Source organism: Cyrtonyx montezumae, unplaced genomic scaffold (genome assembly GCF_038088225.1).
Source record: "Cyrtonyx montezumae isolate F1298 unplaced genomic scaffold, pur_monq_1.0 scaffold_17, whole genome shotgun sequence".
Lineage (NCBI taxonomy): Eukaryota > Metazoa > Chordata > Aves > Galliformes > Odontophoridae > Cyrtonyx > Cyrtonyx montezumae.
In genome coordinates, this window is record NW_027071903.1 from 31,029,705 (window position 1) to 31,052,689 (window position 22,985).

Consider the following 22,985-nt stretch of genomic DNA (forward strand, 5'->3'; position numbering starts at 1 on the left):
AAGGAGGTGTCAATTACCGTACACCAGGGCTTCATTTGCAGCAGCCAGAAGAGGGCTTAATGTTTAGATTATTATGCATTACTTTTAACACCTACTTCCTCCCAAAAAAGCTGACCCGCAATGTTCTCCTCCCAGGGTGTTGACAGGAAAATTAATGAGGCATGTACGTGGTGCACTTAGTTTTTAGGTGGCTGAGTCAGTCTCAATTGTTTATGCCCTCCAGCCTTTGCTGAATGGAATCCCATTTATTAAGGCAGTTGTGGGCTGTGCCGGTGCTCTGCCTTTGCTAGTCCTGTGTTATAGTGAGAGTGGTCAACAAAACTCTGGGGAGCATGGCTGAGGTGGTCCAGGTTCTTCCACCTATATGTACTGAACGTCTGAGATGATGAGGATTTATTTCAGTTCCTCCGTAAGGTGTCCCCTTGGTTTCTTTTAGTCTTCTCCTAGACTCCTCTCCCTAAAAAGAGAGAAAGATCCTAGTGCTATAAGGAATAATGAATTTAAAAGTACATGACTTTATTTGTTTTAGATAAAAGCAACTATTAGAACGTTCAAGCCCCGCGAAAAACGCTTCACTGAGGAGAACCGCAAATTTTCTAAGAAGGTAAAGGTTATCTCAGAGCTCAGTTCTTATGCTTACTTTGGAAAGATTTGAGTAGCTGTGGCCAAGAACGACATCCATTTATGCATAGAACACTAAACACATGTAAATTCTCTGCATTTCTTTATGTTTAAAGGCTTTCTGATCTACTTTGCATCAGTAGTTCGGCTCTGTGCTTCAGAACTGGGAAAATGATAGGTGTGGGTGATGCACGGTTAACAGCACCTGAAGCAAAGCATAAGCCCTGTTCTTTTATTTGGGAAGGAAGAAACCAGTTTTACATTAGCTAAAAACTCTGTATAGGTTTTTAGAACCATTCCTGTTATCTTTTTAAAAATAAAACTGCCCTTTGATAAGGCTAAATTTCTTGTATTTATTCCTATGGATGTATCTAAAGCATAGAGAAGAGCTTCTGTGTTTGGATTAAATTTTTTCTAGCCCTTCCTTCTGATACATTACTATATCATGAAAATTGAAAGAGAATGAACGTAGGCTTCTGTTACTGTTCTGTTTAGTTTTGGCATCAAGATGAGCTTACTTGGTTGGTTTTTTTTTTTGCTATTTTTTTTCCCAATGGATAAAATCTGGGAGGTATGGGTGTAATCAGAAAGCACACAGGAGCAGGAGAGAGTCTCTGAAACAGAAGCTTTATTTGTAATATGTGCCCTGGCATGAATTTGTAGCTTAAATTATCCCTGTTTCTGAAGCAATGGTGTAGGATATTGGAGTGTCTGATTAAACTCTTCTCCTCCCCTCCTCCCACTCAATATTTATCAGATCTTATCGAGAAATGTTGATCGTGTGAAAAAAATCACCATGGCAATATGGAATACAATACAATTCCTTCGGAGCTGTTTTCTCTGGGAGTCCACGGTAAAGAGCGTGATAGCATTTGTGGTAAGTGGATTTCTTCTTTTATTGGATGCGGCTAAGTGATATAAGATCTCGAGTGTTAACGTGCCTTCCTTTCCACCAGAGTAAAACCATTTATCGTTTGCTGTTATTGGTATTTTGTAGCTACATGGCTGCAGGGTGTGCAGATTTCAAAGGCAGACAGGTCACTGTTGGGTCTGCTGGATGTGGAAATTAAACCTTCAGAAACAGCCTTTTTTTTTTTTTTTGGCTATATGCAGAGGCTCTTGTTGACCTGGGCCACCCGTGTCAGTGTGGTTGGTGGCAGACCCCATAAAGGCTATGACCATGTGACTGTTCTGTATAGCTATATAGCTGTTATGGCCCTTTTAGAACATGGAAGTCGGATGGTTGGAGAGAAGAGAGGTGGTGGTGGAGAGACTAGGCACCAACTGCAGTGAGATGCCATTTGTCGTGAGGTGCAAGGAAGCAATTAGAGGTTACCAATGTCTGTTCTGCCTGCTTCCACCACACCGAGTGCTGCGTGTCCCTACGGTGCTTGAACACCTTCGCCAGTTGCAAATTTCTTCCTTTAACCATCACAGTACATTTCTTTTTTTAAAGAAAAAGAATATTTTTATGTAAAAAAGGACAGGGACAGGCTGGTCAGAGTGTTCTCCCCATTGCAAACAAAAAGCCAAATTCTCTACCTGTCATTCCTACTCTCTCCGTTTTCCTCTTGGTAGTAAACACCCTGTTTGCAGTTTTCTCATAATCCATGCAAGCGCAAAAAAAGATTTTGTGTGGTTTTGATTCTGTGGTGTGACATTTTCTTTGTGCTTGAAATGCTTGGTGTGCCATTAAAGGTTGCAAAATTCTGTGGCGATCCAGCATGAAAAAAGGAAAGTTTTTGAGAGTTGAATAGGGAAAGGAATAGCCGCATCTTCAAGATTTCTCCTTTTACTCTCTGTGTATTTTAAATCACACTGTTTTTCTGACAGTACCTTAAGAATAGGTAAGGCAAGATAGTCTTTTCTGTGCATTTTTTTTTCTGCTTCTGCTCAAAGCTTATTCAGATCATAATCTAGCATTAATGTCTCGAGAACTGCTTACCAATACCTTAAAACATTGTCTTCACTGAAGACAGAGATACTAACTGATATGCTGTAGGATACGCACAGATATATTGGAAGTGCAAAGGGAGAGAAAACATAACTCAACCTAGCCTTGCCCTTTGGGTCTTAAGATGATGGATTCCTTGGAAGAGTTGGAGCTGCTATGCATGCGTGTTTGTTTGCAGTATTGGTAGCTCTGAACCCTCTAATATTCTGCAAGAAATCTGTACAGTAGCATGCAGGAGATTGTACGATTTGTACACACAGGCAGCAAAGGTAGTAGGGACTTAAGTAAAATCCCAGTGCCAGCATTCTACCATCACTGTTAAATGGGAACCTAACCACATGCTTGAGACATTTACTCAATTAGAAAATAAAATACTTATGGAGTTATGGCTGTGAAGTTCACTTTTCTAGGCATAAGAAAAATTTTAAGTGGTAGAAAGGCATAAAAATAAGAATCTGGGAAAGTGGGTCCACGAAGAAAGGAATTGATTCCAGGTGAAAAGGAAGATGAACAAAAGAAGTGGAGCGTTACAAGTTACAGATGTTAACATCTTTACTGGGTAACATAATGCTCCCAGCTTCCTACAGAGAGTGGGTAGTGGGAAAGGAACAAAATACAGTACTAAGGATAATAAAAGCAGATTTCTTCTACAAACCAAAAGTTAAGCGTATTTGATTTTTTTTTTCCACATGGTAATAATTCCATTTAGGCATTTATAGTGAAGTGTTAATTCCCTATCTTTTGCTGTTTCCAGTAAGTGCATTAATAGTTGGGAAAATATGTACACAGCAAAATGGGTGCTATACCTGTCTGCCCTGACCTGTGCACATAATCCAGTCTTTAACAGTTAAAATAAAAGGTATGTTATAACGTGTCATTTTTAAAATCACCATCCCCCACCAAGCAACTTCTATATACCTTCTTTGAATCAGCTTAGCTTGTACCATGCTGTTCTTACTAACATCTTGCTTGTATCTGGTGCTAGAAACCAGAGGTGGGGAAGATGTTCAAAGCTCCTTACCTAGGTGGTAAAAAAAATATTTGTAAGAGATGATCAGAGCATTGCAATAGGAGCTCACATGATATCTTGCACCTTGCTGTTTTAGTCTTTATTACAGTGCACCTCCTTGCCCATTAGTACTGGCAGCTTGCAAGTGCAACAAGGACATTTGCTGCTACTTTTGGTTATACAAAAGAAAAAAGACAGGAAGCAGAGGGCAGAACAGGCAGGACCCAAGTGGATGAGGGAAATGCTATCACCATGTTCTCTTTTTTATGCGTCATGCCAAGCTAATATGTTGATATATTGGATTAATTGGCACTTGTAGAAAATGTTGCCTGTAATGTTAAGTGTTCTTACTCTGGGATAGGTACTAAAAGTCTTTGTATTCTCTACCATCTACTTCATGGAACATGCTCCTCAAAAGGGGCTTGCTTTTGAAGGTATTCCAAAACGTACTGTTATCCCTTCATGGTTCTGCTTGTGTGCCTGACACTCTCTGCGTCATACCCTGGACAATTTGTTCCCGGTTTCCAGAGCAAATATTGTGATTTTAGCCTTGCCTGCCTCACTCCTTTCTTTTGTCACCTTTCTTCGTTGAGACATCGCTTCCACATTGTGTTAATGGTGCCCAAAAAACAAGAGCTGCGTGGTGAAATGTGCCTGAGGGGAATGTCTGCTTAGAGTCAACTCATATATCTGTGTGGTAATAAGCTGTTTGTTTTTCCCACTTCTTCATATGAAAACTCGTGTTACCTTTCCAGTGCACTTTTAAGTGCTTCTTCCTTCTACATGTGTGCGCTCCCTGCTTGCTCTGCTCCTTCACCAAGTTGGTTGTGGAAGTCCATAATCAAAACTTAATCATTCCTACTGCACAATATGTATTTTAAAAATATTTTAAGAGTTAATTTTAGTCACAGAATGCTTTTCATGAGGAATTATGCGTCGTTGAACGTTGTGCTTGCGATTTTATACAACATAATTACACCTTCTATTGACAGTTTTCCTCTGAATTAATGGTAATTATGTCATTTAATGAAATTACAGTAATTGCTTGAAAAAAAACTATAATCTGGAGCAAATTAAAAGGATATATTGACTGGAATTTTTTTACGATTATGTTTTTTGTAAAGTTTGTGTGAGAGTTGTGAGACATTGACAGGTTCAAGCAAACGTTGGGGAAGTGGGCCACCATGGCACCTTCAGAGTGACTGGCAGCACTCGCTGGGCGATGTGCTTCAGGGTCCCTGCACACGAACCCATGCCAGAATTCTTCATTTTTACTGGCAGAGTGTCACCCTGCATCAGGTTCAGGCCTCTGCTAATCAGGGTTGTTGCCAGGGTAGTACAGGTGGGAGCTGTATTTCAAGTTCTGCCCTAGCTCGCAGCCAGACAGTGATTGCAGTGTGCATGGGCAGTATTTATTTTATTTTGCAGTGACATTGCAGGGTAATTCTTTTATGATGGGATAGTAGCATCAATAGGAAGGAATATATGATGATGCAGTGTAATTGTGGTTGAAAGGTGGAGTTTCTGGTCAAACTGCCTGTAGTTATTTAATGGTGTGCAGCTGGGAGAACGACAGGCGTGGGATCATTTTGGAGTGTTTGGGCTTCCCCAAAAGCCAGCTGATTCAGGAATAGGGAAGCACTGGGAATTTGAGCATACAGCTGCCAGGAGCTATGGATGCAGCAGCAAACCCACACTTGAGCTTTTGAGCTTTTTTCTGGAGAAGTGGGATGTTGGCACCCTCCTCCAGTTCAGAAATCCCATATTTTTTGTGAATCCAGGAGGAGCTGGAGGATGCCTAGCTTTTTGGCACTAGCCTCTTGGGGCTCTGAGGATGCACTGTCTGAGACTGCACTTTACCAGACTGCATTGGTTCTAACTTGGAATAACATGCAGAGTTCAACCCGTGAACTCTGCAGCTCATGTACTTTGGGGCTGTGCTTAGCATGCCCTTTAATATGCAGCCACTTAAGCTTGTGATATGGGAGCTGGATCTGAGCCCAGTTAAACTCATCTCTTAGAGGGGGCACCAACCATCTTAGTAAACATGGATAATTTTTAATCCCATTTTGAGCTGGGCTATATTTATACTGATGACCTAAAGACAAAAGACTGAGACCTTGTTGACAGTGTCTTCTAAAATCACTAACTGTGCATCACTAAGAAGGGAATGTACTTTTCCCTCAAGAATGATGTTTGCTATCTCAAAATTTAAGCCTTCTGAAGTTAGCTTGAAGTGGATCTTTTATTCTGCACAGGGACAAGCATCTTTTGAATGTTATGCTGAGACTTTTCTAAGCAAGCATTCCAATCCTGTATGTACTAAATATAATGCCACACTGGACATGACAACAAAATATTGTAAGAACGTCCTGTTAAACTCAAAAATCACAGGTTGTTTTGCAGCATGAGAAATCTATGGATAAATGATACCATTGCCATCCAAACAATTGAGGATTGAGTCTGAATGATGCCAAGCACCTCTCAGAACTTGGCCAACCAAGCAAAAGATATTGAATCTAAGTTCCACCAAGACTTCACATATGGATTACCAAATAGGTGGTAACGGTTCACCTGTAGGGAGGGGAAGGAGCATACAGTCTTGCATTATCTTCCCAAATTTTTGTGTATCCCTTTTGAATTGCCAACTAATTTTAAGCAGGCAGTTCTCTGATACAAAAGACAAACCAAAACTCCCCGCTACTACGCTACATGTGTAACCAATGAGAATGGTATAGTCTTTTTTGTTCTCCCTTTTTGTAATTCTCGTAGCTGAAGATGAAATATAAATCATTGTTCCTAAACTATTTGGGAAGAGCATTAAAGTAATGGTAGATTAAAATGTCTCCACATTAAAAAGCGAAATAAAATGAATAGATGTAATCCTAAAGAGAGAAGAATGAGTATTCTTCGAACACTGAATAGGGAACTTGGAAAAAGAAAAAGCTTTAAAAAAAAAAGTATTAATGCAAAAGAGATGGCCCTCACTTTGGCTTTACTGTAGAGCTTTTGCTGAGGGGTTTTCTCAGTCCATTTGCAGCTTGTGTTTTGCTGCAGTTTTGAAGAAGCAGTCAGCAAAGGAATGAACACAATCCCTTTTTTAAACAGGGAAGCTGAGAAATAACGCTCAGATACAATTCATTTTTTCATATTAAAAACTAGAGATAGAGCTAGTGCTGGAGGAGCAGTTGGAGGCAGCGTTTCAAGAATTTGACCTAGCAACTAATTCTTCAGAACCCCTAACATTTCCTCTGCTCTTTCCCTCTGCAAATCCCTGGCAAAGGTACCTCTCTAAAATTATTGTCCTGAATTCCCATGAAAGGGCTGGATCAGAGGTATATTTTTATTTCGGGCTATTATATCCCTGTAAAAGCATTTTTCTAACAACAGAGGAAACGTTTACATCCTGCTTCCTCCACGCTGCTCATGGCAGTGCCTGTGGAAATCCAGTGTTTGTGCATGCAGAGCTGTTAAAAGCACGTTACCTGACACATGCAAGTAACAGCTCGGCTGAGAAGCTGGCTTCTCTACCCAATTAAAGGAGGTGCTTTTGCCCTTCTCCCAGCAGCTTTCACGTTTCCAGTATTATCCTTACGTGCTTTAGGAGGGTACAATTTAAGCCTGAGATCCCGGGCTTTGCTTTGCTGCAGCAGTTAAAATTCCTGGAATAGCAACAGCAATATTGGTGATGCCGAGAGCCATACAGAAAAGTAAACACATGTTATTTCCAGCTCTTTCAAAAATGCAAGAACAAACAAGGACAAAGTTAATAGGGAAATAACTACTTAGAGGCTTGACAGCACTATAAACAAGATTTAAAAAGCAAAGTTTGAAACTTCGGAGTCAGAATGAGATGGAGCATAGCAGAAACTGATACGAAGATCCTTAATTCAGCATTGCAGAGGCGAGGTGGTCTGTGTCTCTTGCTCAGTAGTTCAGGGAGTTCCTTTTTTCTTACTAAAGCAAACAGAAAACAGCAACAAAAGAGGAATCTGAGGAATAAGAGTCATCTCTTCTGGGACTGATTACCAAGTCATGCACCCTCTGTGGCGAGTCCCTTGCTTTCTTGGGGTTGGGGAGCTTCAATAGCTGCACTTTCTGTGCTGTGTATTGCAAGCTTCTATGCACTGCATCCTCACTCAGACCCTCGATCTCTGCCTCTTCCTGTAATGGTATTATGTTGTTACTCAATGACAAAGCCTTTTAATATGTTGCTTGTGCGTGTTAAACTTTATGGTGAGATTGTTAAGTTAAAAGCCCAGTTCTGCCATAGGCAGAGCTTCTGTACAGCTGATGGGTAGGAAAGTGCATGCAGGCATCCAGCAAGGAATTAAAAGGCTATGAGGATGAATTTCAGCTTTGTTACGGGATGTAGATGTATCCTTAGAAGATGCCCATGTTAACGTATGCTATCTCTCTGTCTCCGGAGCAGAGTTAGAAATAGTTTTTGTCTGTTTGGCTATCTAATGGCACCCCACAAAGCCAACCCCAAATATGCTAACATTTTGTTTAATAAAAAAAGTACGAAGGAAAGAAGGGGCTCTTTATAGCTAAAACCTGAGCTAAATGCATCTGAAAACAGTTCTGACTGGCTTTCTGCTCGAGTTGTGACCTGTTGGAGAACTCTGCTCAGTGCTTGCATTCCCAGCTAATTTGATATTGCCTTTTTTGTGGCTGAAGCTTTGTCATTTGTTTCTAAGCTGTCATTTTTATTAGTCTCCCTGGCTGATCTTTTTGGGCTCTCGTCAGGTGGTGTATGTTCTCCATTGTCTGCCTGGTCTTGGCAAGCTATAGGTCCTTTTATTGCCATATGACGTGGGCGTGCTTGCAGCAGTAGCCTGTAATTATACCCACCACAGGTGACAGTTACAAGAGAGCTTTGGTAATAATTTTAGCTGCCTGATCTGATGTTTATGAAGAAAGAGCCCTCTTTGTGGTCTGGCTGGAGTTTGCTATATTGTATTGTACTTTAGCTGTTTGATTTATGAAGCCCTTTCTTTTTTAATATATAACGTCTTGTGTCTTTTGAAGTTCTGAAGTTTTGTTAGAGATTATTGTTGCTCTTATACTGTTTTGTACATTTTCTATTTATTTTGTATATATTGAGTTTGTTCTGCTTTTATTTTTTTTTTCCAACAGGGTAAAACCTTCCCTGTTGTTGGCTTTATTTGTTTATCCAACACCGCTGAACTCCTGTTTCGAACCATGTATTAACATATATTCTGTGTGCTTCCACTTATGAATCTAGGCACAGATTAGTATTAAACTCCTCTTTTCTTTTGTCTTTGGGTTTTAATTGTTTTATAAAGATGATGTTAGCTGTCCAGAAAGGTGACATGGGTTCCTTTACTCTCAATAGAATCACAAAACTTGCCTATGCCAAAGGTGAAATTAGCTCAAAATACAAATCTCCGGATGTTGGGAATTTATTGCAAAACATCTGGGAGAGACTCAATTGCATGTTGCCTAAAAGTTGACTTTTCTGCCCTTCTTTTTTCCTTGTTTGAAATTCTTTGGAGGAACTTCAGATGAAGTGCCCAACATATGAATTTTTGAGAAAGCAGGGATTTCCAGTTCCTGTCGGTCTGCTAATAGTAATAATAAATTGTTGAAAAACAACAGAAATTTTCATTACTTTTTGCCGGTTTATTTTGTCCTGTAGAGCTGATCTGTCATATAGGGAACCATCCCCTTCTTTTCCCAAATTGCCTCTCTCTTTTTCTGAACACTCAGTTTATTGACAGATTAGAAATTATTTTAACAAAGGTAAAGTTTGTATTTGAAGTTCAGAGAACGTTGTGTCTATGTAATACATTATACAGGAATGTGGGAAATAAACTGCTTGCTCACCGCTACAGGAAATAACCAAATTTCAGAAGCTTATGTGTAGAATCCCTAAAGTTGTGCAGGGATGTGTACGATGCAAACCGTATGGGAAAAGGTATCCAGCTCAGGCCAAGCATCTGCAGTTCTTGATGCCAGAAATTTGAGATATTGAGGAGGAAAAAAAAAATAAAGGTAGAAAGTCCATGATACCTATTAGGAGGTAAAATTTTCTATGAAGCTATGAATTGTCTTAATTTCTTAGTGTGCTTTCTCCTCACCAGAACTGAGGTGCATTGATTTTCTTTCAAGTCTGCTTGATTTGGTCTCGTTGTTCACATTACTTTGACCTGGCACCTCTTGGTACTTTAAAGCACTCAGTTTTACAGGAAGGTTATAGATGTTGCCTACTACTTTCCCTGTCGTTGATGAAATAATCCTTTCAAGAGTTTGTGGTTTTTCTTATTTTTTTCCCTAAAAAAGACAAAAAGGCAAATCCTTTATTTATAGCACGTGTAATTTCAAAACGGCTCATTCCCTGGAAATAGTCAGGTTTTATTCCTCTAAAATGAGGGAATTGGAAGACAATTCTGTAGGTGATTGAAGATGTCATAACTCCGTTCACTTAAGCAAACTTACATTATTTAACATCAGTTAGAAATTGCCATCTTTTTGAAGCAAGTCCTGCTTGAATATGAGTAACGGCATTTCAGAAGGGGAGGAAAAATCCTGTAGGTGGCGGTGGCCTCTCATGAATGAGGCAAGTTCTCCACTCGTGCTTTTGTCAGATTTTTCTGTCAGATTTTCTTTTTTCTTGCTTGAACTATTTTATTTTTTTTTTTAATTCAATTCACTCGTTCTCTCGGCGCTAATCTAACACTAGTTGCAGAAATGTTGACAACTGGAAGAAATTTCATATTTGAAGGTAATGCAACGTCTTGGTTTTATGTTGGAGACAGATGCACCTTGAGGGGTTTCTCTGAAAGCACTCTACTACTTTTTTAAATGAGAAAGAGTTGGATCCTTTACAGGATCTGAGTATAAAAGAGGATTAGTGTAGAAGCTATGGAGCAAAGACATTTTTTTAAGCCTATTCTCTTTAGTTTTATTTCTTTTCAGTAGCAAATAAGAACTGCTCTGACTGAAGCTAGCCTTAAGCAACTGGAAAGTTTCTAGGGTGTCAAACATAAAGGTTGTTTAAGGATAAAAATAGTAATAAAGATATCCTAATTCAGAATATTACTTCTGTTTTGTTTTTTTTAACTGCAAAATTCCAGAAATCTGGTTTAAAAAAATTGATCTTATTGATTATTACTTAGTTTGACTACCGCAACAGTAAAGAATTAGATGGACACCAGCAGCATCCCTGAGTTGTGATCTCCTTTCTCCCTGCTTTATTAGAATTTAGTACAAGTCTTAATTGTGGCATCCACACTGTAGTCAAGCTTAGCATGATGGCAGGTGTTTTTTTTCTGTTTAAAATGCAGTGCTGTGATTTTAATACGTAGAGCATGCAGTGTTCAGTACTGGTCTAATATGCTGTTTTATTTTAACATTAACTTTACTCACAGAACACCAGCATGCTTAATGAGAGATGAGTGCCATATGTGTACAGAACTGTCCACAAAAAAAAAAAACAACAACATAGGCTTTATCCGCTCTGCTAGCTTAGATGCAGAACTTTCTGCTTGCTTTTTGAGAGGAGTTGCTGTCTTCTGTACTTTCCTTCAGCTTTCATCTTTTAATGGAATAGAGGAGCTGCACAGCTTTGTGTCAGAGCCAATTGTCAACTTTCATTAGATGTAGCCTATTGTTTGTTCAGATTAGAAATAACTGCATTACACTTTGACTTTGAAGACTTGTTTGTTTTTAAATATACTAGGTATTCGTGACCTTTTTGTCATTTTTGATGCACTTGGCTTGACAAATTTGAGATGCACATTTAAACAGCAGCAAGAACTGTTTGTAATGCAAGGACTTCACAAAAGGCACTTTCTTTAGTTCTAGAAAAGTGAAACAAAATCCTGCAGCTAATGCAAACTATTTGCAGATTCATATAAAGTGTTCTTAGCTAGCATTGTACATCAAATACATGGCATGGGGGAGAAGAAAGACTTCAGCACCCATTATTTAGCAGTGGGTGGGGGAGTTCAGTTAGTTCTTCTTAAAGCCCTGCTATGCACTGTCCTCATGAGGAGTGTTCAGACGTGGCCTCTGTCAGAAAATGACATCAAGGAACTCTAATTCCATTAGAAAAATGCACTGAACAAATTTTCTTAAAATGTTTAGAATATTAAATGAGAAATGCTAATATTGCTATATCAATTATGTATTTTTTCACAGGACATGCCCATCAGGAATTGGATGGTGACTTGTTCTAGCAGTTAAGAAAGCATCCCCAGATACTTTCTTATGCACATTTGGGAAAATTATTTGCAATGATGTATTTCAATTTCCTTAATAAACTAGAGCTGCCTTCCTAATTCCCTTTCCCTCAAGTCTTTCCATGGGGGCTGAAGAAATGGAGTATTTTGAAATTATTATCAGATAACTGTTTCTACAAATAAAGAACTAATGTATGCCTTTTAAATAGATTTATGTTGCAAAGCTGGGAAGTAAACAGTGGTGACAGAAAGGAAATACGAGATTATTAAAAATGAAGATATTTTGCAGAGCTACTCTGGGTTGCTTTTTTTTTTCTTTTCGTGGGAAGTACTAGCTCTGTGACAGCATGCATGGCAATGCCTTTCCTGCTATTCTTAAATTAGAATACTAGTACAGATAGCAGTCCTTCAGTGCCCAGTGAATACTGTCTTATGTACTGATACCTATAGCAACACACAGGGAGTGACTATGAGATCAAATGCTGTGGTTAAAAGCCTTAGGGAAGCATTATGTGTCTAAGGTCTGATCTATTGTCTGAGAGGTCGGAGAGTGTTAATGCACTCTGCAAAGATTAGACTCCCTCTCTAATTGCTCCAACACTTCCTTAAAGGATTTGAACAGTCGGGAAAGGTGACGCTCCATGTCAATTTTTGTCTTCCGACAGCCGTTGAAGTTTATCTGTCTTTCCGTGGAGACCACTCGATCACGTCAACCAGTTGGTGTCAAAAGTAAAAACCCTGAGTTAGGGTTGAGAACAATGAATGCCTCTACTTACAACTTTGTTTTTTCTTCAGGTTTTAAATACTTCTGAGAGCGGGAGCAGGGTTGATCTCACAGGCCGTTCTGTTTAAATGTGGTGAGGGGAACTCCTGAGGTCCCATGAAGAACTTGAACTTATTGAGCCTGATGGAAAGCCACTCTCTAATTCCAAAGTGAATCAGATGAATGTTTGTGTTACTTATAGCACAGCCGATGTTTCCCAACTGGAGCTGTATGGAGCCAAGCCAGTGCAGGGAATAGCTGCTGTAACACTGCATGTCTTTAAAGCTGTGCAGTGCCACGATATGAGTTAGCCAGGTGCTCATTGCTGCTTATTCCAAACTTTTCCTTTCTCTCCCAAAATGTGACAAGGATTTTTGGTTCCCCATGGTTTGTAGAGCCCAATTCAAATATACAAAACTTCACTAGGAAAAGCTCCTGCTGCATAACTAGTGTGTTGGAAGAGGCAAGTACATGGCCCCAGCAAATTTACAAAACAAAATAGAAATTCATCCAATGGATGAAAACCACTTAATAGTGGATACCATTCTGCAATCTAGATATTTGAAAATCAGCTGTAAGCATCAAATGCTTTTGTTGTTTGCTTAAAGCACCAACCTACTGCAATGGATTCTGTTTGCCAAGGATGCTTCTCTTGTACTTTAAGAACAAGGGATGAGAAAGGATGTATGTGATGAGGAAAGGAAAGACATGGTTCAGTCCCAGGAGAACCTGGAACGTGTAATATTTCTGCAACAAAGCCATGATATCATAATGTTCACAGCAGAGTACGAATATTGTAACAAGAAGGGAATTGCACACTTTTTTTTTTTTAATGAAAAGTCCAGGCCTGCTTGACAGGCAGATGTGTGCTGCTATGGTGAAGTTCACACCACAGGTTCTGAGGATTTTTTTTTCCTGTAGATTGGAAGCTTTTGAATCTGATAATGTCAGTGGTTTTGTTAGTCTTGTTGGTATGCGTATAATCCATTTCACACGTAATGTATAAATATGACCTATATAAATATATAAATTTAAAGCATCTTTTCTAGACTCTAAGCAGATGACTAATACAGCTGTTCAAAGGAGAAAAGCATTTTTTTCTTTTTTTTTTTTCTTTCTGAATAAAAAAACCCTCTTGGCTCTGAATCGGAAATTGAGGAGCAGAATTCATCAAGTGTATTCTGGTCGTTCTCACATGGGTAGTTCCTCCTTCCTTTCCTGCATAGCATGTTCCTTTGCACTGCTGCTATATTACATGAAATGTTTCATCTGTATATAAAAATTAAAAATTCAAACAAAAATCTGGCCCACATGAAGAACAGGCCCTTTGGGCATATGGTTCATTATGCATATTCGTTTAATTACTAAAACACTTGGGATGTCTCTACTGCCCTTGCTTTCAACTTGTAAAGTTGGATCTGTTCTGCAGCACAGAATATGTTGAACAGGCATGTGTTATAAAGGACTTCAGTCTTCTCCTATTTAAAACTCTATATAACGTTCTTGGCTGGATTGTTAGAATTTACTGAATATTAGTTCAATCCACTGCATCAAAACAGCAGTTCAGGATCTCTTTTTCCTTAACACCTTCTCTAACCCGAGAAAGGCAAGTTTTACAGTGGTTACTTCATAGCTGTGTTTACTATCAAAGTAACACGAGACTGAGGCTTTGGATTTCAGGCACATTTCCCACAAAGCACCTCAAGTCGCACGTTGAAGCTGTATAACTTTTATTAGCTAAGAAGGGATTGCTGCGATAGTGTGACTTTAATTGATTTTCAGGGCAAACAGGTGGTGATAGTTTAGGCATCCCCTAGTCTCCTGCCATTCCTAATTTGGAGCTGCACAATATAATAGCTTTATTAAAATAAACAATCTTCTGGCTTTGGTTTTACCTGAACAGCTGCCTGAAATTGTGAGAGACTTGCAACTTTTTTTCCTTCTATTGTTGTGTGTTTTGGAAAGCAAAGATGCTCTGGGTCTGTTAGGGGGAAATCTCTATTAGACCATCATGTTGTCAATGCTTAGGATTTTTTATTTTTATTTTTTTCATCTCTGCTGTTGTTGTTGTCTTATAGTCACAACAAATTTAGGGTGTAATTCCAGGGAATATCCCAGACATCTCCATCCATTTGTTCTGTAACGTGGCAGTTTAGTCTAAGAACCTGCAAAAAATATACAAGTGTGTTTTAATCTCTCTGTTTTGAGTATCCAGCGTGCATGTGAGATGTGGAGAGTGTTGGGATTCTGCTACAACTTCTGCTCTCCTACTTAAGTAACATCTCCCCTACCCATAAAAAACCAAACCAAAACCCACAGATGAAAAAGCAAAACCAGTGCTTTGCTAATTCTGTACTGTTTCAGTCTGGAAACATCACTGGGTCTGAGTGTGTTGGGGAAAAGGGTGCCAGGCAGTTCTGAAACATTTGTGGCCCCAAAGGATGTAGTTAGTGGGCATGGTGGTGATGTGTTGGTGGTTGAACTAGATGATCTTAATGGTCTTTCCCAACCATGATGGTTCTAAGATTTGTGTACAAGCACCTCTGTATATGGGTTCACTTCAATCTCTTTTTTTCTGTGCCATAGCTGGTGACTGCCAAGGAGGTAATGCTGCGTGTGATCTTCCTGCCTATGTATTCTGAATTGAGTCCAATTAAATATGCTTGCTTTATTAGAGAGTCCTCTTTTCTTTCCTCATTTAGTTCCAGTGTACACTGTGAATGTGAAGAAGTCACTGAAATTATTTAAACATATTGCTTCAGTGTGTTGTTTGCTACCAATTGTAACCCAGTGTTGATAATCCAAAGTTACAGAATGCTCCTACTGAATCCTGTTACGCTTTTACTGTACAGTTACATCACCATCTGACCCCTACAGCTAGTATTTCTCACCATGTTAACAAATACATCTCCAAGGTAAGTGGACATTTATCAGCTTAGCTAATGATCATTTTTTTCATGACCCTTTTAAGGTGTTCACCCTATACAGAATAAATAAAATTAACCTACATTTTTTTCTCCTTTTAAATAGCACAGGTATTTTTTCTGACATTTGTTCGAAGAATTATTTACTATAGGATCAGGCTTTTAACTCTCATAATGCCTGCCATCCCTGAAAATAGATCATATTTTTCTGCATGAGAGTAATTCTTAAGCTGTAACCCTACTGATAAACAAACCAAAACATTAGAGATAAAAATGACTGTTTAATTTAGCTACAATATAAAACAGCAAATTTTTGTTTGGCATGCCTCCCTCCCCCTTATTTTAAGATCTTCCTCCATTGCCTTTGTCTGTCTTAGTTACCCCTTAAGAAACAACATGCAGATTTATTCTCCTGACCTGCTCCCAGTGGACTACCCTAAAAGATAGAAAACTGTTGTAATATTGTTTTCATGTTACTTTTTTTTTTTTCCCCTCCATTTTTCAGCTTCATTGCTTGAGGGTCTCTAACTCTATTTTACTTGGCTCAGGAAACATTTTACAAAATATGCTAGATAAAACATGAGGGAAAAATTAGAGCAGTCAGCATGCTAGCAAACAGCTATTTCTTCAGTGTCTGCAGCCTGAAAAGATTTGAAGTCTTTTACTGCAAAACTGTTGTACATACATAAATATAGAACCCCTGAACAAGTGGTGTTGTACTTGTTTTCGTTATGATTACCCTCTTCTTGGGCTGGGGATAAAGAGGAAGTACAGCCACAGGAAAATTGTTTGGAGGCATCCCGTGGAACTTGTGGTAGGCTGGTATGCTTTGAGGTTCTTATATATGTGTCTTAAAGGACAAAGACAGCTCGCCTCCTTCAGACACAGCTTTTCGTGTTGAAAGTAGTTGTCTGTGATGACCTATAAAGACAGTCTTCAGATATCCGCAATGAAACGTATGAATAATCTCACCTTACAGGTTCTATGACTGTATACAAGGGGTAACGGCTCTAAGTTGTGCCAGGGGAGGTTCAGGTTTTATTTTAGGAGAAATTTCCTCTTAAGAAAAAGTGTTTGGACACCGGTACAAACTGTCCTTGGAAGTAATGGAGTCACTGTCCCTGAAGGTGTTCAGAACTGTGGGGATGTGACACTGAGGGATGTGGTTAGCGGGCATAGTAGGGGTGGGCTGGGCTTGGACTAGGTGATCTTGGAGGTCTTTTCCAGCCTTCATGATCCTGTGGTTCTATGAAATTTTAATTTGCAAACTTAAGAGATGTTATGAGTTTGGTGAAATAAACTCAAGCCAAGCAGCTCTTCCCTGACCCCTCATTAAAGCGAGATCTCTTAAGGAACTTGTTTTAATTTCTTAGGCATACTGATCTGATTCATGTAACAACAATAACAAAATAATAATTAAAACGAAAAAAAAAAGGGAAAGAAACTACTTTTTTTTAATACTTTTAGGTGGTGTTGGGTGGGGTGCTGTTGTTTCACCTTTAGTTCTCATTCTGATTTTAGACATTGTTAGGAATTAAGGAATAAATCCACTGGACTTGCTAATGACATAAATCATCATCCAAGTGTGGATGTTTTCGAAGTGTTTGCAGTTCAGGTTGCCTTAAATGTACCATCACAACCTTCCCTGGTTGAACTGCAACAGCAGCATCCCAAGATGATGGTGGAGAACAGACCATAATCCTGTCAACTCTTCTGAGTTCACTGCGACTTTTGCAGAATAGCATGCTGTTCTGTGAGCTCCGTTTCTTGGAATCCTGTGACTGCACATGAGTCACAGCTTTCATTTAAAACACAAATGAGTTTCTACTTCCTAGCAGCAACAAAGAGAATGCGATCCCCATGAAGAATCTAAACTAGACAGTAATTAAAAAAAAAAAAGTTCCTGCTGCGCATTTACTTCAGTAGTATGAGATTTCTTGTTCGTTCTTAAGGGTATTTTGTGGTTGCTCTGTTGGTTGTTTCATGTCTTATATTGTTGTAAGTAGGGAAGATGGGTTTTTTTGTTTGTTTTGTTTTGGTATTTGAACTGATCTTAAAATATTGATCCTCGTGAGCACAGTTCCAGCTCTAGTGCATTACTTCGGAGGCTTTGTCCTATTACTTGTTTTCCTTTTTACATCGCTTGTAATGTAAATTGTGGAGCATGAATCAGACATCTCCTGCTATCCCCGTTCACAGGCACTTTCTCAGAGGGTTGCAGCTGGAACTATCAGGGGCAGAACACATGGCTATGGCAGCAAGACATGGCTTGGCAGCTCTTGGCCTACACAGACTGCTGATGTGGGCAAACATAGCCATGTTGTTTCTGTTACCTAAGGCATCTTCTGGAAAAGGCGAGTAGCATGGAAGAAAACTGTACTGTGTAAGCAAACCTTTTATTTGTAATCTTTGGCTCTGAGCTGTGACATATATCTAATACATGCAGTCTGGTGTTCTGATTTGACTTTGGGGTGTTCAGGTGGATCTTATCCCATCTTTTTTTTTTTTTATTTGCATTCTAATACTGTTTACCCTTGCTACAGTACACCTATGGAGAAGAGCTGAACTTTGTGATACAACCGTAAAATCAGCAGGATTTATGCAAACTGTACACATGAGATATGTGGAGCAATGTAGGGGTAATGTGGAACGTGGCATAAATACTTAAAGATCTCCATTCCTTCACTTCATTTTTTATTTTGGTCATCCCCACTCAATTTAACGCACTTTCTGTACTGTTGTTGTGATGTTCTGTGTTCTTTTTCTGGGAACATAAAAAGCGAATTGAATCTAAAGTAAATAGGTTTCTTCTGACATTGCTGCTTTGAGTATTATTTCCCTTCCTGCCATTTCTTTGTTACTGCATTGCAGCAATGAAGTGACTCTGCTCATCACCAGCTTGAGCTCTGCTTGGGTCAGTAGCTGCTCTCACCTGAGGAGGCATGGTAAGATAGTGTCCTACGGAATGAAGGTAACAGAAAGGATGGTGGAATGCAACTTTGGAAGAGAGTCTTCCAAAACCAAAATCATTGGGAGGGATACTGTACTGGAATTTTTTTTTCTGCATGTCAGCCCCCATTTGCTGTGCTGCCTCAGCATGGAGCTATTTTAGACAAGTTTCTATAACTGCTAGAACCTTCCTTTTCAGTATTCTCCCCTATCAAATGCACATGTTGTTCCATGATCACAAAGCTGGTTACTGCATTCATGTGGCTCCGCGTACTATGCTCTGGTTTCCATTGCGTGGGCTCAGCGCCATGTTGGTGCACCTATAATGTCTTGTTATCTCAAGGAGATGCCTCAAGATATGCAGGTTTGTACACACATATGCACAAGTTTCCTGCTCTAAGCAGGTTCGTCCACTCTCCCTTCAGCTCTTTTACTCTCCCTTTCTAAGAGCAGGAATAAGTATCTGTCAGAAATAATTTGTTGTTGACAAGCTTATTGCCTCAGAGGGATCTGAATGCCCTTTTGGGGAGCTGTTATCTCATGTTATTGGCTGATATCCTGTATTTGGGGGTAGAGGGAATGAAAGCTTAAAAAGAATGCTCAGAGTCCATTTGTGCATACATGAAGACTACATGACTAAGTTAGAAACATCTAATTCCTTTTCCCTGTGAATGAAAGGGAATGTGTCATTAAGCCTCTAATCAAAATCTGTGATTTGATTTGGTTGAAAACAAATTACTTAGAGTAGCATTAGCTCATTTGTTTCTCCTGACTTTTCATGAATTGCATAGGCCACATTTACACATTGTAAGGAAACTTTTGACAAAGCTGTTAGTCATTTAGAGTTCAATCAAATTGTGTGTGGTTTTGAAACCTGAAGTTTCAAATAGTATTTTTCACAGTTCCACTGATGAGGCATTTCATTAGCATTGGAGCCTACAGTGCCTGAGAAAATAACCTTTTGCCATAGGTTCCTTGCATGCATTTAATCTTTTTTCACTTTTTTTTTTCCATCTGATGGAATGCAAACCTCTCCTTTTCCCATCGCTGTTGTTTCTCAACAATTATTCTGTTAAACAACATAGCATTTGTTACTTCTCTAGAAAGACTTAGGAAGCCAAGAAAATCCTTTTTTAGTTAAAAAAAATATATATATATATAATTAATATGTAGAAAAATTACACAGAAAATCCCATTTAATGCTAGGTTTCTAAACCTCTTAAAACTATTCTATCCCATGACTGTGGGTTTGCTGGTGACAAATGTTTTATGGGCATACTTTAGTAGACACCCGTCTAAAATCTGTTCTTAATAGTCAGATCCTAAATTGGAACCAGAGGAGCAGAAAAAACAGATTTGAAATGTGTTTCTAAAGGTTTGTTTTTACTTTCAGTTGAGACTGCATTCTCTCATCTTTTGTACTGCTGTCAAAAGGGCCACTCGTGGTTGTTCAAACTCCATGCTTCTTGACAGGAACAGTTGGACCCCTCTTCAATGATTTTCAGATGAAACAGCTTCCAAACTTCCAGAGCTCTAACTTGTAGTTATTAGGCTCTTTGAAATAGCGACACATTAATCAGCTGAAATCAAGTGGTTCTTTCTTCAAGGCTGTGATGTTGCTGTTCTCTTCTAGGTAGAAGTCTTGTCTAAATATTAGTGTCAAGAGCTCCTTTTTTTTCCCCTCCAGATATGTCTATCTCTTTTCTGCTTCTATTTTGATAATTGTTTTATAATGTTGTGAATTAAATTGTTTAGTTCAGTAATAGGTTTTTATATTCTCAAGTTGCTTTAGAAGATGTAACAGAGAGAGCTAGTTTTTACTTGTTGACTTTTATTTTAGAAATTGGCTGCTGTCTTTTTAACTTCTCTCGTGAATAGTACGAAGCCCAGTACAAAAGGTGTCAGTGATGTCATGGATTACGTTTGTCAGAACTTGGTCTAACGATGACATGACGTGAAGAAATAAAGTGTGATTTGTTAAAACCAGATTATTTGGAACAGGAGCTCTTGAATGCTGTCCCTGACTTCTGCAAGCAAGCGATCTGAACCTGTTAATGATTTCCCCTACCAGCTTATGTGTTAGGAAAAAGACTAGGGTCTAAAAGAAATCAGGATTATACTGTTCCTTGCAATAACCATTGTATATGTCAGCGCTGAACCATTTTTGAGCTTTGAAAAAAAAAAATCTGATAGAAAGTAATTTAAGGTGGATAATGCAGGAACTCTTTTTCCCCAATGGTGCCAAGGAGGAAATACAACCGTACATATAGTGTTCTTTCTGTTTTTGTGTGAGCATTTTTGGGACTCACCTGGCGCAAGCTTTGCAATATTTAGCATTGCCACCATGATTTCCAATGCATTAAAGCCAATTTCCAGCTCTGCACACAATTCCCTGGTCATAATCTGCTAGTGTGCATGGATGAGTTGGAGTCACTCTTTGTTTTGTGATAGCTGTGCATGGCTGTCTAGAATATGGCTGTCTTTTATGTTGTTGTCACCACTGCTGAGATATACCACCTACCACCTCACTATGCTCACATCCACTCTTTGATCTCCATAAATGTTCATCAAGAGTCAATGGATGTCAATGTGTGGAACTTTTTTCTGAATGGAGGAATTCAATAACACCTTTGCTTCATACACACTTCCATGTCAGATGCCATTCTGTTGCTGTATGCGTGTACATACATAAAGCAACAAAGCGTGCCAGGATATTGGTGGGAAGGTTCAACCTCTACTGCCACACCACTAACATCCACCTCTGATGTTGTGGGCCAACATCATAAAATAGGAGGCATTTCAGAGCAGCTCTTGCACTTGGTGTTCCAGGGCTGCATGAGAACTGAAAAGCAGAATATGGGCATATATAGGAACTACTTTGCTGGCTGATGCCATGTAGAACTACTGAAAAGGCTGTTGGGCTGCAGAAATATATCTATTTACTGTAAAAATGCCTTCTGAACTTTTATTAAGTAATGTACATTCACAGCAATAATTTTCCATACCTCTGAGGCTAAATAATTTTTGAATAGCTAATTCAATTTCTGTTGTGTCACAGTAATGAAAGTTGCCTCTATTGCAATGGTAACAGCAAAGCAACTCTTCTTAAGTAGGTGTGGGAGCTCTATCAAAGTGTCACTGTCTGAATTACAGCTCAGCAGCTGATAACCAGTCAGCGTTAGAAAGGAAGCAACAGAATGCCTCAGCTATCAGTTGAGCCTGCACTGAGATTTTGTAATTACATTTTAAGTTTTATTTGGGGTCTGAAACTTAATAATACACAAAATATACTGTTGGATCTAAAATCACCAAGGTCTTGATTTTGCATCTTGCCTAGATGACCTGTGATTGCAAGGTTGTATTATACTTGCAACAGAGCAGAGTGATGTTCATATAGGATGGCGACAGATGCACTAAAATTGGTTCAAGTCCTGCAGTTGAATGAATGAAGAAAGGTTCTTCAGGGGCTTCATTGACTCCTGTAAGAGTCAGCATAGCTGACTGCTGGTGGAGTCTTTTTGCTGTTATAAGACAACAGTGAGTTTGTGTAGACCCTGGGGAGACGATGTATACACAATGTCCTCCAACATGGCAAAGCAAATTTATTAAATAATTATCTAGTAATATGAATTTCTATAAAAGAACCTTTCATAAGAATTAGATGTGTAAGTGTATGCACATCTATTTTTAGCTACTTATATATACCTAAGGTATACATACACGGATATTTGCAATAAGATACTCTGTAGGATGATGTTTGAGGTGGGACAAGAGCTGCTATCTCCTTTATTTGATCTTACAAAGTAAACAAGTAAAGATTCATTTGGGGGAGTGGGAATAACTTGAGAAGGACTGCGTTTTGATCTTGAGTTACCACAGTTTTTGGAGACTCCTGTAAGAGAGTTCAAGTACCATACTTTTTTGGCCAGCATTCTTGTGTTTCTGTTACCTTGCTTACTAATTACATTTGACTGTTAGTATAATTATTTTTAAGTATGTCGAAGAGTGTGATAACAAAGAAATTAAAACCTAATCATTTTCTAAGTTCTTGTACTGCAAATCAATAGTATGGGCTTACACTGCATGGATGTCACCCCACTTTATAAATGTGTATATCTCAAATATTGTTCTGGTGATCTACAAATGCCAAGAACAGGATGACAGTCTAACTCCTTGTATAGTAACAGTTATCATAAAATCAGGTTTGCTCTGGAAAATGCAACTCCTGTTTGGACAGGGCTACGTGTAGGGTCATTGTCTCTTGGTTTATATTTGGCCCCGGTAGATACTAACTGGCCGATTGTCGGATGTCAGGAAAGACTTTCTGTTTAGAAGTTACTGCTGTTTTGTAGGAGTGTGAATTCTCCCCGTGGAATGCAGCTAGAAGTAGCGTTTTGATTTGGTATGGTTAGACTCTAGGGTCCACAACCCTTTATACGTTGCCATAAGTAGCCTATTCTGCAAATGCCAGCCATGCCTTCATAGTCGGAGTCTGACAAATCAAGGATTAGTGGAGATAGAGATTTGTCTTTCTGATCACCCGTAGTTGTTCTCTCAT

At 39.0% G+C, this 22,985-nt stretch overlaps 1 protein-coding gene across 4 annotated transcripts in view; it reads left to right on the plus strand.

Annotated features, from left to right (window-relative positions):
• MCTP2 (multiple C2 and transmembrane domain containing 2) overlaps positions 1 to 22,985 on the plus strand; it is a 114,199-nt gene that overhangs the window by 67,972 nt on the left and 23,242 nt on the right. For all 4 annotated transcript variants that reach the window (XM_065734020.1, XM_065734023.1, XM_065734019.1 and 1 more), the window contains 2 exons: positions 530 to 604; positions 1,379 to 1,498. In XM_065734020.1, the coding sequence (XP_065590092.1) occupies positions 530 to 604; positions 1,379 to 1,498 (195 nt within the window). The remainder of the gene's footprint in view (positions 1 to 529; positions 605 to 1,378; positions 1,499 to 22,985) is intronic.